This window comes from Aegilops tauschii, chromosome 1 (assembly GCF_002575655.3).
Source record: "Aegilops tauschii subsp. strangulata cultivar AL8/78 chromosome 1, Aet v6.0, whole genome shotgun sequence".
NCBI lineage: Eukaryota > Viridiplantae > Streptophyta > Magnoliopsida > Poales > Poaceae > Aegilops > Aegilops tauschii.
Genome location: NC_053035.3, coordinates 205,104,852 through 205,120,481, shown reverse-complemented (window position 1 = coordinate 205,120,481; position 15,630 = coordinate 205,104,852). Strand labels below are relative to the sequence as shown.

Sequence of the window (15,630 nt, the reverse complement as noted above, 5' to 3'; positions counted from 1 at the left end):
GGGGAGTCTGCGGTGGTGATGGTACGCCATGGTTTGGTTTGGTTTCGCATGTTTGTTGGTTTCACGTTAATTATGGAGGGTATAATTCTTTGGACTGGAGGATCGTGTTAATTATGGAGAGTATCATTCTTTGGACAAGAGGATCACGTTAATTATGAAAAGTACCATCAAGCATTGGACAAAAGGGTCGTGTTGATTACCGAGAGTATCATTCTTTGGATGGGGATCATGTTACTTATGGAGAGTATCATTCTTTGGACGGGAATTACGTTATTATGGAGAGTGTCATTATTTGAACGGGGGGGGTCACATTAATTATGGGAAGTATCATCGAGTGTTGCACGTGAGGATCACTAGAATATGTATGTCCCTGTTGCAATGCGTGGACAATCAACTAGTTTGGTTTAAGATCAGAGTTATGAGCCCCAAAAGTTGTGGTGAAATGAAATCTGTTGGAATGTTTGTTCCAGGAACAATCATATTGCAGAGAGGAGATGAAGTGTACTGGATATTTTGTTTCCTAGTTTCATTTCTCTCTTTTTGATTCATAGGGAAAACCGAACTATTAAGAGGGGGGTCTAAGTGAACGTTGAGATTTAGCTCTTCGGTGATTCTCAATCAAAACCTACATCTTCGAGTGAAGACTTGGAAATCTCTTCGTGCTCTGTGATTTTCTCTCTTAAGTCCGAGACAGTGTTCTTCAGGACTACGAGCAAGAACCAAGTGTAGTTGAGTCGTCTTGACTTGTTCCCAAGCAAGTCGTAGGCCGCCTTTAAAATCCGACCGTTGTGGCCGCGTTGTTTGTTTGTTAGGTAGACAATGCCCCTATTGTTCATTTCACACCTCGGGATTGCTCCAGCTATGAATAGCCACCCCCTTCAACCTTAAATGGCCGGTTTCTCCAAAGAGAATTGAGAAGTGTTTGTCAGAGCAATTCATCCCCCGAAAGATACTGAGAGAATCCCAAGAGAGGAAAAACCCTACAGCCTAAAATCTCCTAAGCGACTGATCATCACTGAAGAACTAGTTGAAACTTAATTTAACCTCTTGCTCTTGTGGAATGTGCATCTACTAGACGGTTAGGTTTCACTGGACGGCTGAAGAAAAGTTTGTGAAGGTCCTAGAGATCTACCTCGAAGATTTACCCCGAGTGATTGGGCGAAGCATTAGCGACTTTATCTCAAGGAGAATAGGGTGAGGACATTGTCCTCTGTGTTAAATCTTGGCCCTCCAACCAGGCATTGAGTTGTGCCAGCAACTTGAACTGGTCAAACAAATCTCTGACTTCGTCAAGCTACAGGTTTACTTTCTCGAACTCATATACCTTTATAACTTGCATCTGTTCGATAATCCTCTTCCCGTCTTCTTTCTCTGTGAATGTTGTGACGAAGTTTTTGAGAACATAGTTATTCAACTGCCGATGCTATGGTTACTTTCCTATTCACTACTGCTCACATTTACCTCTACTTATCTAGTTGTTTCTCTAAGTTGTCTCTCTGTTCAGTTTATTTTACTCTCTTTTATGTTATAATATTCTACATACACTGTCTTATTTTGGAAAGCTTACTTTTTTGAAGCATTTGTCGGATCTCCCATTCACCCCCCGTCCTGGTCGATATCTGGTCCTACAATTGGTGTCAGAGTAAGGTGCTCCCTTGTCTCTGTGTGATTTGGTTTAACCACCCAAAGTTTAATGATGTCGGCCACAGGTAATTATGAAGGATCTACTCACAAGACTGTCTTTGATGGGAAGGAATATCCTTACTGAAGAGCTGGATGAGATGCCACTTCAGAGGAATTGATCCTGAGCTATGGAGAGTTGTCGGTGAGGATTTGTTTTACGAAGACCCTCGCAAAATCCTACCTCTGAAGACCAATGGAATATCAATATGGACGCTCAAGCCCAAGACATTCTCTGCGACTGCATCACCAGAGAAGAATTCAACCATATTAGTGAATTGGAAACTGCTAAGGAAGTTTAGGATATTTTACCCAATGTCAATGAAGGTGTTTACTCTCTGCGTGCAACCAGGATGGATGTTCTCTGCAACTGGTTCAACAACTTTAGGAGAAAAGGCTCAGAAAGTGTTCAAGACACCTACTCGGCACTTGTCACTATCACCGATGAGTTGAAAGGTCTCGGAGCTAAGGATATTGAAAATCATGATGTTGTGAAGAAGTTGCTAAGGTCCCTCAATAATACAGGTGGGCCTAGGTGAAAAAATAAGGTTGGCCTAGTTTGCTTCGTGTGCGCAAGTCCAAGGACATGTGTCTTCCACGTCGATGTAGTTATCACGACGAACATGGTTTCGGACTAAAAGTGAGTCACTGGGACAATTTTACAATACCAAATCAAAATTTCACGACTACACAGACTTAAACAAGGGCATGCTTCATGAGTAGGCGAGATAGTCTATTTGAAGTATACATCAGATTCGTTGGGGGCTATAAAATGGTATTCTATAGAATAATTATGAACAATATTTCTAATTTTGGACTTCATCATTTGGCAACGACGGGTAGACTCCTTCATGCACACTTCAGAATGTTTAAACTCACAGTCCACCAACCGACGGAGGAAAGCCCAAGCGAGGAGGTTGAGATCAATGGTGGAGTTAGATTTTGTAGTGAGAGGCAAGTGCTCAACAACACTGCATGAGGAAAGCACTTGGCATTAACAACGGTGTTGGCAAGCGTCATTTTCCTTCAACAATTATTAGATCTCATTTCTAGCAGTGAGCGGCTATTGCAGTCTTTAAAGTCTAGTTTGACTAGGGTGTTTGCAGGTGTCCCTTTCTTTTATTGCTGCCAATTTATTTTTCAATCTCTGATGGTTGCATTCAATCGTAGTAAGACAGATCGATGTAATTTTATTGTTAGATGGTCGTTTTGTATATTGTGTACTGTTTTCCTTGATAATTTTCAGTTATAAGATATCCTTTAGGTGTCCTTTTGAAAATACAAAGAAGTCAATAACATGGACTCCACAAGACTCGAATCCATTTGCCACTAAGACATAAAACAAGACTGAGCAGGGCGATGTGTAGGGTGAAAGTGTTCCTCGCGGCTTGCCTGGGTCAAAGCTTACCCATCACTGACTGTGGCAGACCTAGGAAAGTAGTGTTGGAGATGCCACATATTACATCTATAATACTCCATGTTATATAATTTGATCCAGATATTATCATAAGTCTAACAAATAGTCACATGATACTTTAAAATTTAGAAAACAAGCGTTAAGCATTCTCTCCACACCGAACTAAGTGTCTCAACTTTAATACAATTTTATACTAAAGTTAATAAAAAGTTGAGAGACTTATTTTTAGGATGAAGGGAGATGTGCCCAGTTATTGCACATCTAAGTGACTCAATTAAGAATAAAAACGAAAAAAAAATACCCACGCGAATCTCCACGCATGATTCAATTCGATCCCTTCAGATGCGAAGTGATTTTATTTCAGCCCGTGTCACAAGTGACCGGAGTTGAATTGATGTGTATCAAAACAATCCCTTGGGGTTTGCTTGGATAGAGGGATTATACCAAACCGCTTTGAATGCGCAAGGATCATATTCAATTTTCTACTCGTCCAAAGGGAATTGGACATAATCCGCACCTATCCAAACAAAGCTCTCAGCAAAAATGTACTCCACAGGGAATTCTCCGACGAAATAATAAAACTGCCTACATAATAAAGATAGTCTAAATGTCAACATAATAATTGCATTAATATCCAGATCCATCAAGGTGAAACGAGCCACGGGGCTATTCACAGAGAGAAAAGTCTAAATGAGCTCCAGTTAACCAATTGGCGTCGACCTACGGAACCTTCCTGTGAGCTTCACCGCAAAGAAAGAAGAAAACTTCCTCTGAGCACCAGATAAAGAAGCCGAGCTGGAGCCACCGAGCTACCCTAATAACCTATTGAACCTCCATGACCTAAGAACCCCTTTGAGTTCCGGAGGAAGAAGCAGACATGGAGTTACCCTGAGCACCACCTTGACGAAGATGCAAGAAGCCAGGCTCGAGTGAATCATCATCACTATCCACATCATTTGGAGTGAGCCGATTTTGGTACGCTCTTCGTCGCACTTGGAAAACATTGTGATAGTAACTTACAATGTCTTTTCTGCCCTTGGAACCCATGGCAGCAAACACTTCCTCCATGAATCTGTACTTGGATGAAGGCAGATTATTCTGGATAACGGCATTGAATTTCTTTTCTTCATCCCTTCTCCATGTCAATGCAGCATCCTCACCGATGCGGTCAAATCCCATTGCATAAAATGCTGAGCCCAGTTCACGCTTCAGCTTGATCCTCTTCTCTGTCACATGAAATCTAACACAAGTGACAGAACTTGGGATTTGACAGTTGCAATTATCTGGCCTACCCTTACCAATAGCATCAGCATCAAGGCTTTCATTACTTGGTGCAGGCAAAAGAGGTTGTCCTAGAAATCTCAACACATGCGGCTCGTCATAAGGTAGCGAAGGCTTCCCAGTCCAATCTGGAACATCTGCTAGACCACTAAGCCGAGTTCGTGCATGCAAAATCCTGTCACTATTCCCACCTGCACACAGTCGATCATCCCATCCATCGTACTGTGGCTGCTCCTCATTTGTAAGTCCACTCTGCAATGAACAAAGAGTTACGTTTTATATACATTTTCAGAGTATCTCCTTAAGACGATTGAATATCATTGTCATATAAGAGGAGAAATTAATAAATAGAATAAAAACATTAGTTCAGAATGCATGACAAACGATTTTAAGTTCTTTGGTGATCGTATATATGCGGTCTCTAAGCAGAAATAGAGAAGTTCAGGCAGCCAAAGAAACTGGAAGAGTATTTTGTAAGCCAACAGACCTATACGTGGTATCAGCTGCTGTATGACAACCTGTTGGGATCATATATCAAGCAGCATAGGGAACAAAATAATCTTAATAACTGAGTCTTGCAACTACAAGAAAAGCACAATATAAAAGAGGACCTCTGATAAGGTCAGTAAGGAATTCGGGTGGATCATATGGCTGAAGAAATATACATAGCACATCCACCCAGACTAAAAGTTTGAAGAAAGATAATCATACACTTCGTATGTGCTAGCTTAATCTTATGATCAATAGCAAGATAAGTTTAAGCATTAGGATCATTCACAAGAATCATATCCGAAGTATCTAAAAGCCTAAAATAGTAACAACCCAACTAAGTTATCACTTTACAAATTTGTCCACCGTCATCATACTTGCAAATATGTGACAATACCAGATTTTCAAATGTCATGATCACTTTGGCTTGCCAAATTTTCCGTGGCAAAATTACAAAGCAAAAGGGGCCTATAACAATACAGTTGTAACTTGTAAATCATGTTGAGACATTTCCAGTAACATGCTAAATACCAAGTTAATATATGGGAGCTATTGACCCACCAATGCAAGTCACGGTGCACAGTCGAGTAACTAACAATGAAAATAATCTTTACTATGCAAGACTATTTGCACCAATAGTGTCGAACGCCAGAAACTGTCTCATAATGCGTGGGTCAACAGACTCGCTGACCTGGAACACTGAATGTGTTTGACAAGCATGAAGCGCTCAGAAGCCTCAGTGAAATCCAACCGAGAACCTTGGTTAATGGTTTCGATGAAAACAAACTTTATGGAACCAAGTGATGGTGAACTATGCTTGGGTGGGCAGAAGCTGGAGGAAGCTCTCATGGATGCTAAAAATGATACTGCAATACTAGTATGTAAATCATTCGTCTGACTTTTGCTGTAAGGGTGAAATACTGATCGAGTCATACTAGGTGCCCCCCTAAAATTTTCCCCTAAGAGCCACTGTTGTCAGTTCAAGTTTTACCAAGCAAAGTAAATAACTAGAGGCACTAGTGGTCCACCGTTTATTCTCTAACTGTACATAATTAAGACAGTTTGGTTGCCTTGATGTGCCTGCATGTTGGAGTTTATAGCTGCAAATATGACATTTTTGGTAGGCACAAATTGTGTGGGATGAACCAAAAGCTGGATTATGCTACAAAGCTATGTTGCACCGGCACTTCACAAACATGCTGTATTCTGCAGGCATATGCGGGTTACATCAGATACACGTATATTTATTTTCAATTTCAAACTATACAAAAGCCACTTGGATATACCGGGATACTAATAGAGCAAGTACAAGTCAAGCATGAAGTTAACTACTAGTGGGGTTTTTTTTAGGTAACTAACTACTGATGGTTATGTTTTCTTATTCGCGGAACTTCATCATCGAGTTCTTGATAAGATATTAGGTGCTGACTGCTGGTTAACCTGTTATTCACAGACTGTTGGAATGCTGGTTGCATGCAGTAAGATAAGGTATGGTGTTTTTTCCTGTTCTGTAAACAAATCTATACTTGTTGTCTCCCCTTAACACTGTTTTTAGAACAAAGAAAATGGTGTATCACCATATCCATGTCCCTGTGCCATACAACATAGATACCAGGTTGTCTGCTAACATAGAGCCAACAGAAGGTGCTGGACGTTTAAGACAATATGATGAAATCCACTCAGGACAACTGAACCTCCCAAAATAACTAGCTCCAAAAATGGATGGTGCTAAAGTGCATAAGAGCATCTCCGGAGTTGCCCAATAGGAGGTCCAACACTACACATAAGTAGTGAAGGCGGCCTACCTTACTGCTCACCAGCAAATGTTCTATAAGGTGGACCAATCCCACCTAGCCCCGATCAGACGAATAACACCCAGCCTCTTGCCTACCCTTTAGAACATTACTTGTCATGTATAGAACGCAGTGACTTGATTTCCCTAAATGGGATAATCCTGCTTCTTAAGGATATCCCATGCAGGAGTGGAGCAAGGCCGATGCTACCTGGGCTAGCAATGGTCGAGCAACATTACTCCAAAGAGCATGAATTGAGTATCTAGCCTATAAATGTGAAAAGCCCACTACCGAAGTTCCAGAATACAACAATCAATCACTAGGGCTCACGCACATCACCTGAATTATCAGTTACTTTCGTTTCATGGAACTATTCCTAATGCTCCTGAGAAATGTTGTGTAAATCACATATGTATGTTCATGAAGGCCCCGGCATGGACAAGAGGGAGAAGCATTGGAGCATGATCAAGCATGGAGGTGGAAGCAAACACACAAACAATGAAGACGGAGCCGCAAGTGGAGATCTCAGGACAAAAGCCACCCTAGTAATGCATGAATACATGGAGGAAAAATACAAGATGAAACTTCATAATTCGACCATGGCTATCTATAGATGTCATGCCCCCTTATTATTGGGTCATGCCCATGTACTTTAGGAGTAAAACACTATGGACAGTCTTAAGAGTCCATATTCAGGGAGGAATAACTCATGAATCGGATTTGGCCACCCCTTCCTTGGCTAGTCGAAATCCCCTCTTATAAGCCCCTTAAATACACTGCACCGCTAGTGTTTAGATTTCGGTACTGTTTATATAAAGTTCACCATAGTTGTAACCTCTGTTGGAAAAGGCAACACCTAGGAGGCGCTTAGGCACACTTAGGCGCTTAGGCACACTTAGGCGCTAGGCAATGACCAAACGCCTCGCCTAAGGCATAAGCGGAACTCTAGGCATGGCAAGTAAGAATTGTCCACTCAAGTGAGAAATCATGCCATATTGCACCGACAAACCAAATTGTCCATCTTCCAATTTCAATAGCTGGTAGTTTACTCACTTATATTCTCTAAATCGATTTCGATACAAATATATTATCCCAAATACAACATGATAGTCAAAATTGTGAGTCCGCCTAGGCTGCGCCTAGGGCGCTTAAGCACCACCTAGGCGCTAGGCGAAGGTCAACTTGCAACTCGTGTACTTCATTTGTGTCCATCGACCAAGCCAAGACTGCTTTCGAATCCCAACTTTCATCATTATTCACCATAATCATAATTCTATTTTCATAGTTCTTGTTCTCGATTTCACACGGAGGTTAGACCTTCGATGTCAAATTGATCGTGATTCGGCGTGACGAATAACATCTCGGGAGTTTTTTTAGCAATTGCTAAGGCGCGTCATCATGGCATGTTCGTAGTTAGGTCGTCAAAGACGTCTCAACTAGTGTCAAACCCATGATCTCCTCGAAAGATTGCGACACCCATGTAGGTAGGTTATTTGATGTCAAATGGAAAAATAGATATAAGATTGTCCACATTCGAGTTTCAAAGTGGACGCAACCAACCAAAACTCTTAACTAATATACACTCTGGCATAACAAGAAGAATGTCAAGCATAATTTCATTTTTACCTTGTAGCAATATTGTAGTTACACGTGATTTGTATAGTCGTGGGACATCATCTCAGATCACCACGGGTCTCTGGACACGATCTAGGCGATGTGCATAAGATCGCTAAGGTTTGTGTGTCTCTAGATTGCTCATCCTCCTTGGCGGGCCTTGGACGCCTTGATATATCCGTACTATGGTGGTGGCCTTCCCTTCTCTGAGTAGGTGATCTCTCCGTGTATGTCTGTACGGGAGGGAATTCGGATCGTGTGAGTAGAATTCGTGGCCCCTTTGCCAAGCAATCCGCAAGGTTTCCTATTTGGGAACCCCAAGCATACACCCCATCGGGTCGGGGTGCTCCGTTGGGCCTTCAAGGCTTGCGCATACCTAGCGCCGTATGCCTGTATACGGTATACGCTGAAGGATAAGGTATTACGACTACACATCGTCAAAGTCATGGGAATGTGACCACACGGTGTGGGCTCACTTCCAAGTTTGCATCCTATTTTACCCCTGGTTTTCATATTTGACATGGAGGCTTCAAATGGAAAATTAGATATAAAATGAGATCCCAAATGTTGGATTGAACCCACATCCTTTGAATTAAACATTCTCAACTAGCTTGTTTTCATTTCCTGTTTATCTCATGGTTGTTCACTCCATTATCATTGGTTTGAGTTTTAAGATTTGATTTAAGCATGAATGCAGCTTGATCCAAAAATTACTGAAAAATAAAATTCATGAATTTTGTTTATATCACTATCCTCTTAAGAAAATTTTGAGAATGGGAAGTTCTAGTCGAGGGTGACAATCCTAGTAGATGTTGTGACTCCATTATCCTCACACCCTTCGAATTAAGCTTTCTCAAGTGGTTCGTTACTGTTGCTTGTTTATCTCATGGTTGTTGACTCAGTTATCCTTGGTCTGAATTTTAAATTTTGATTTCAATATGAACGAAACTTGCTCCTAAATTACTAAAACATTGTAATTCGTGAATTTTGTTTCCATCACCCTTCAAAAGAAATTGGGAATACTTTTGGCTTGTCAAGGCCTCAATGTTGGTAGTGCAGTACTGCAGTTAGTGAATTTGGTGACGGCATGGCCATCAGAGCGACATGAAATCCTCTATCTGCACTTCATCTTCTCCACCATGCCCTTTCATGTAGCCTTGATTTTCCAATGCATCTGGCATGTTGCTAAAGGTGGATGTGGCTAGGCCACCATCTTTCTTTGTTGTGATTCAACTTATCCAAGGGAAATCCAAAAATAGAAACCATGGTGTGACAGCTCTCATAATGGTTTTAAGACTTAAAAGGTAACTCAAGAGGACCAACACCGTTATTCACCTATAAGCGCTTAAGGCGAGAGGCCAGCCTCGCCTAAGACACTAGAGGAACATATCAATTGGGACATATTACGAGAGAAACAAAAATATTGAATGGCAGGTCACTGGCCATAAACACACCGTCCCCACTACCCGAAAAGCCATCTAATAACTCATTTGTTCCTCTTGCGACACAATTGCCACTATCCCTACATTCTTTCTCATCGTCGATGTTGAGGATATCAGTAACTAGTACCATATCGGTCGGGTGCTAATTAGGGATAAATAGGCAAATCGACCAGTTAATTGGCTATTCAGTGACCCACCGAGTAGCGATTAACTGAGATGCCGCTTAACTGGCCAATATTTGGAACATTGCTCATCATAGTCACAACATTACTCATCTTCCCCCTTTCCCGGCAATAGAAACAAGTAACACCACATGCCTAACATCTCCCTCGCAACAAAAGACACAACCCGTCCTTTCCCACCATGGTAGAGTAGTTGATCGGGGAAGAGAAGCGGCAGTCAAAACAGACACGCTTAGATGCATGCTAGTGTAGGAAGGTGAAAGGAACGCCATTTCCAAGCCTTCGGAGCAACCACATCAACATTGTGGTGAGGACTGAGCGGCGGCGGATGCTTCTCTATAGACAACATGTGCTAGATGGTCAAGGCAAGGGCGGCACCATCCTCCTAGGGCGCCTTAGTGCTGAAGAAGTGCTTAGACAATGCCTTAAAAACCATGACTCTGGCACCAAATAGAGGTGGGCCATTAAAACAGTAAATATCATTGGAGGAAGCATGCAAGTGTCAAATAAAGAGAGCAAGTATAGGCCGGGGGGATCCTACTTCATTTTTTCTTCTCTGTGTCTCAAGCATATAGGCTATTTCCTAGCAGTGAAAAACATCTAACAATCCTCTCTTAGAGATATCGATCGGAAAAAGAAGGGAAAAGATAAATATGCAGAACAGCTAGCATAATTAAGGTTAACAGTGCAAGCATAACCCTATAAAAAATTAGAAAAAAGAGTTGCCATTTTTGCACCATGAAAATAAACTTAGGCCAAAGCCTAACTTTGTTTATTTGCCGCTAATACAACAACAACAAAACCTTTAGTCCCAAACAAGTTGGGCTAGGCTAGAGGTGAAACCCATAAGATCTCGCGACCAACTCATGGTTCGGGCACATGGATAGCAAGCTTCCACCCACCCCTATCCATGGCTAGTTCTTTGGTGATACTCCAATCCTTCCTTCAGATCTCTCTTTACGAATTCCTCCCATGTCAAATTCGGTCTATCCCGACCTCTCTTGACATGATCCACACGCTTTAGCCATCCGCTATGAACTGGAGCTTCTGGAGGCCTGCGCTGAATATGCCCAAACCATCTCAGACAATGTTGGACAAGTTTCTCTTCAATTGGTGCTACCCCAACTCTATCTTGTATATCATCATTCCGGACTCGATCCTTCCTCGTGTGGCCACCCATCCATCTCAACATGCGCATCTCCGCCACACCTAACTGTTGAACATGTCGCCTTTTAGTCGGCCAACACTCAGCGCCATACAACATTGCAAGTCGAACCGCCGTCCTATAGAACTTGCCTTTTAGCTTTTGTGGCACTCTCTTGTCACAGAGAATGCCAGAAGCTTGGTGCCACTTCATCCATCCGGCTTTGATTCGATAGTTCACATCTTCATCAATACCCCCATCCTTCTGCAGCATTGACCCCAAATATCGAACGGTGTCCTTCTGAGGCACCACCTGCCCATCAAGGCTAACCTCCTCCTCCTCGCGCCTAGTAGTACTGAAACCGCACCTCATGTACTCGGTTTTAGTTCTACTAAGCCTAAAACCTTTCGATTCCAAGGTTTGTCTCCATAACTCTAACTTCCTATTGACCCCCGTCCGACTATCGTCAACTAGCACTACATCATCTGCAAAGAGCATACACCATGGGATATCTCCTTGTCTATCCCTTGTGGTCTCATCCATCACCAAAGCAAAAAAGATAAGGGCTCAAAGCTGACCCCTAATGCAGTCCTAAGGGCATCCACAATGTATGCAATGCCAAATCTGACACATCACTGCAATATAGCAATGGTGCTAATTTTGCATCTCGTCCACAATGTAACCAATGCCAAACAAATAAAGATGGACCCACCTCAAAGCAAAAGTACATGTAAAATATTCCATTTCCTCTTCCAGCCATGGCTCCATACATTCTCACTCCTCCCACAACCATGTTCAGATATAATATTTTATTCAATGCCCAAATTTAGCATCGAAGCTCCAAGAAGCACCGGTTCCATATATTTTGGCTTTGGCACTGGTCTCCACGATGTGTTGAGGGGCTGCCAAAAGCCAAATATTCATTTGGCAACGCTATTTGGCATACATTGTGGATGCCCTAATGATAGCCAAAATTTACCAACAATGCCCTCACCCAAGAATTTACAGAAATATAAGCAATCTTTTGGAAAAAAAATCACAATAAATAGCTACCACTGATTTGCCCTGTTACCATGATAATTAGATATTATATACGGAAAATGCTGTGTTTTGCTTTTCAGTTTTCACCCATAGCAGATGGGTCATCTTATATTCCTTGACCTAGATTGGCATGGTACTGGGAAAAGAACTCTGAGAATGCTCTAAAATGATCCAACATTTAGCATTCTCCAAGATGACCCTAAGTGAGCACATGAAAAAAGATGTGTGATTCTCTTTTCAGAAATGATAGCACTTCGGTGTAGGTAAATCTAAGGACCAACAGCTATAATTAGACAGCCGATAAGAATGACCAAATCCAGAATCTAAATCCGCAATTTAAGGAACAACATAATCAAGCATACCATTTATCGCGTTCAAAAATCAAAACTATGTGGCCAGAAGTTACCTGCGGCGAGGTAGTGCTATAGGGCAATTTGCTGCAATCAATATTTTCAAACATCAGGCGACGGAACATAAGCGTCGAGGAGAGTTGGCTGCCATGATTCTGTCCAGCACCATGTTCACCCGGATTCTTCGCCACAAGGCGGACCCAGTTAAGCATCTGCAGAGGAACCTCCCTCTTACGCTTCAGATGGGCTGATCCGGCGGTTGCGTGGTCCTTGTGTGACGACAGGAACTTATCCTTCTTCGCGTTCGAGCGGTGGGCCGCATTGCGACTGCTCCCGGCCACCTCGTCCTGGCTTTCAGGCTTGCCGATGCTCTGCTCAAGGAGCCAGAGATGCTTGGCGTACACCAGCTTGATGGGCGCATCAGCAGCCGGTTCGAGGCCTACCGCCTCGGCGATGGCCGCCCATGAGGTGACCGCGGCGAATCCGCCGCGAGAGCGCACGGCGAGGTACAAGGGGAGCATGTCCACCAAGCCGCCTTTCCCGAGCACAAGAGGCTTCGGGAGTAACGGAAGCCCGGCAGACACACGCCCCTCGGCGAGGAAGGCGGCAAGCACGGTGTCGAACAAGGCGGGGGCGCCCGCTTCGGTGAGCTCATCGTCCGGGATCTCCAGCCCCGAGAGGTGCCCGCGAGCACGGAGCTTGCCGATGACGTCGCGCACGCAAAGGACGAGGTGGGATGGGCCGCTGGACATCGGCGGCGGCGGCGCCGCCGCCGCCGGTGAGGAGGGCGCCCTCGCGGCCGGCGCGCCGTGGGGGTTCGGGCTTGGGGTGTTGGTTTTGAAAGGGGGCGCGGAGGAATTAGTGGCAGGTGGTGGTGGCGGTGGGCTCGGAGGGGTAGCCATTTTTGCCTCCAGGCCCTTTGGGTTGAGGAAAACCCAACCCCTTCGACGTTGGAGATTGGGGAGGAAGGAAGGCTGATGTTTTTTTTTGTGTGTGTTCTCTTTGAGTTTTGGTTTGTGCTTTGTGATGGAACAAAATTTAATCCATGGGAGCCAAACCCTAGGTCTATGTGTGGGTGTGGGGGTGGGAGTGTGGGTGTGGGGTAGGAGATGGTGGATAGAGGGAGAAGAAAAGGGGGGTGATGATGTATGATGAGGGCGGGTCCACGTTTCATCGCGTACTAAAAACGCCGATCATTTTGTGGGAGTGGGAGTTGTCAAAAAAATGAACAATGGGCAAGAAAATTGACACATCTCATGCCTCAAAATGTGCGTAATGTGACAGGGTAGTATGAGTTGTCAAGCAACAACTTATCTAATGTACAACGCATGTATAGCATAAATCCGGATGGAAAAGTGTAGTGCACAAAATTAGTTGAAAAGATTTTATACTTTTCAAGCATATTACAAGACACGGTTAATATAATATTGTCTTCTTCCTATAGATATATGTTGTGTTCGTATTAAGACATTAATATATATATATATATCTCTTACACACACACATATATATAATATAAATATAAATGAAAATTACAACGGGCAAAGTTATTTCAAAAGATTTTTTACTTTTGGAGCACAATGACAACACACAATTAATATAAATTATTAATTATTTCCTAATTATAGATATGTTATGTTTATATTAGGATTTTAATTGTCTCGGGATATCATGAACTTGGTGTAGCAGGAACAACCCAGGATGGTGTCATACGAGCCTGGGAGATCGATCCCTTTGAAGAGTAGAGTCTCAGTCTAGAAGTTATCTGGGTGTCAAAAATGACAGACGGGGTAATCTACTCAAGTGGCTTTGCCTGCCGGCCAAGGATGATTGGAAGTTCTGTGGAGTGCCGAAAGTGACAAACAGGGGTAATCTACCCAAGTGGCTTCGCCTGCCAACCGGGACTGATACCATGCACCAGTCGGTTTGCCTCAGAGTGTGGGGTCTTCATTGTGTAAGTGTTTCAATGTAGAGGATGTCCATCCAGAGCACCTTAGTGAGATGGATGTCGTCGACGAGTGGATCCACAACCAAAGGGAATCTGCATGGGTGTGCGGTGTGATCCGGGTGAGGGAGATCGCCAGCTCGGACCACCAAATGAACTAGGGCGCAGCTGGCTTGATTGTAACCCTATGGATAATGATCTTGTTCAAAGTGCAATTATGCCCTTAATCATGTTTTTTTAATGATGTCACATACTTATATAGGACTAATATGTTTGCTAAGTACATGTATCGGTTTTAATCCTCGTGGATATGTTGTGTTGTGGATCCTGAGGTCGGGCTCCCTTACGTCAGGTACCCGGGTACAGGACCCCGCCAGTAGCCCCCAAGTGTGGCGGAGGCCGCAGGCATCTGGGCTCCGAGGCCTCCGTCGGGCTACTTCCTTTGTGTGTCCAGCCACCTCGATCTTTAATGACGTAGATTACTACTCCTACATCCCCGGTAGTGTCGTTGCTTCTCTGGACGGGAAGGCCCGAAGTCTCATGGGCCAACCCACCGCTGGCGCAGGCGCTGAATTGAGAAAGATCCGCGCGCCCCACCCGCTTAAATAGGGGAAGGGGGAACGGCGCCCCCTACGGGTATTTCCTCCCTCAACTTCTCATCTTGACACCGTCCTCAGCTGCCGCCCCGCACCTAGGGCAACCAATGTCAACATCCGTCGCCGCCTCCGATGATCACCGCCGAGGCGGTTGCTCGGCCGATTCACAACCGGTCCATCCCAGCGCCACGCCGGAGTGGAGCGGTGACTGGAAAAGGTCCTCGATCAGTAAGGACGACTTGGAGCGTTTGGTGGAACTAGGATGGTCGCCCAAAAAACCTTCGATGTCGTGGTTGGCGCCCGCCATGGGGGAAAGGGTCCCGCGTCCGTTGTTGTGGAACTTGGTTGTCCACGAGGCTTTTGTCTTTCGTGGACTTCGATTCCCTTTGAGTGCTTTTGTTTGTGGAATCCTCACCCACTACGAGCTCCAGCTTCACCACCTGACCCCGAGCGGGGTACTCCATTTGTCGAGTACATCGCGGATTCCCGCGGTGAACTCATCCTGTCGGGATGGGCCCCGGCCCTAATTGAGAACTCGCCAGGCTCCAGAGGCTCGACTCCGGAACCGATCTCCGTCACGGCGTCACCAGAGACCCCTGGCGTAACCACTCCGGGCGGTTCCCTTCCGGTCTCTAGTCCGGACGTAGATCCGGCTC

The 15,630-nt window shown here is 44.2% G+C and overlaps 1 protein-coding gene across 1 annotated transcript; it reads right to left on the bottom strand.

Moving 5' to 3' along the window:
• Nucleotides 1-3,701: 3,701 nt before the first annotated feature.
• Nucleotides 3,702-13,449, bottom strand: LOC109744832 (AT-rich interactive domain-containing protein 1). Its single transcript, XM_020303970.4, has 2 exons — nt 12,490-13,449; nt 3,702-4,630 (listed from the first exon to the last, which is right to left on the bottom strand). Exons 1-2 carry the CDS (start codon nt 13,333-13,335, stop codon nt 3,938-3,940), a joined length of 1,539 nt encoding a protein of 512 aa, XP_020159559.1. The 5' UTR covers nt 13,336-13,449; the 3' UTR covers nt 3,702-3,937.
• Nucleotides 13,450-15,630: the final 2,181 nt, after the last annotated feature.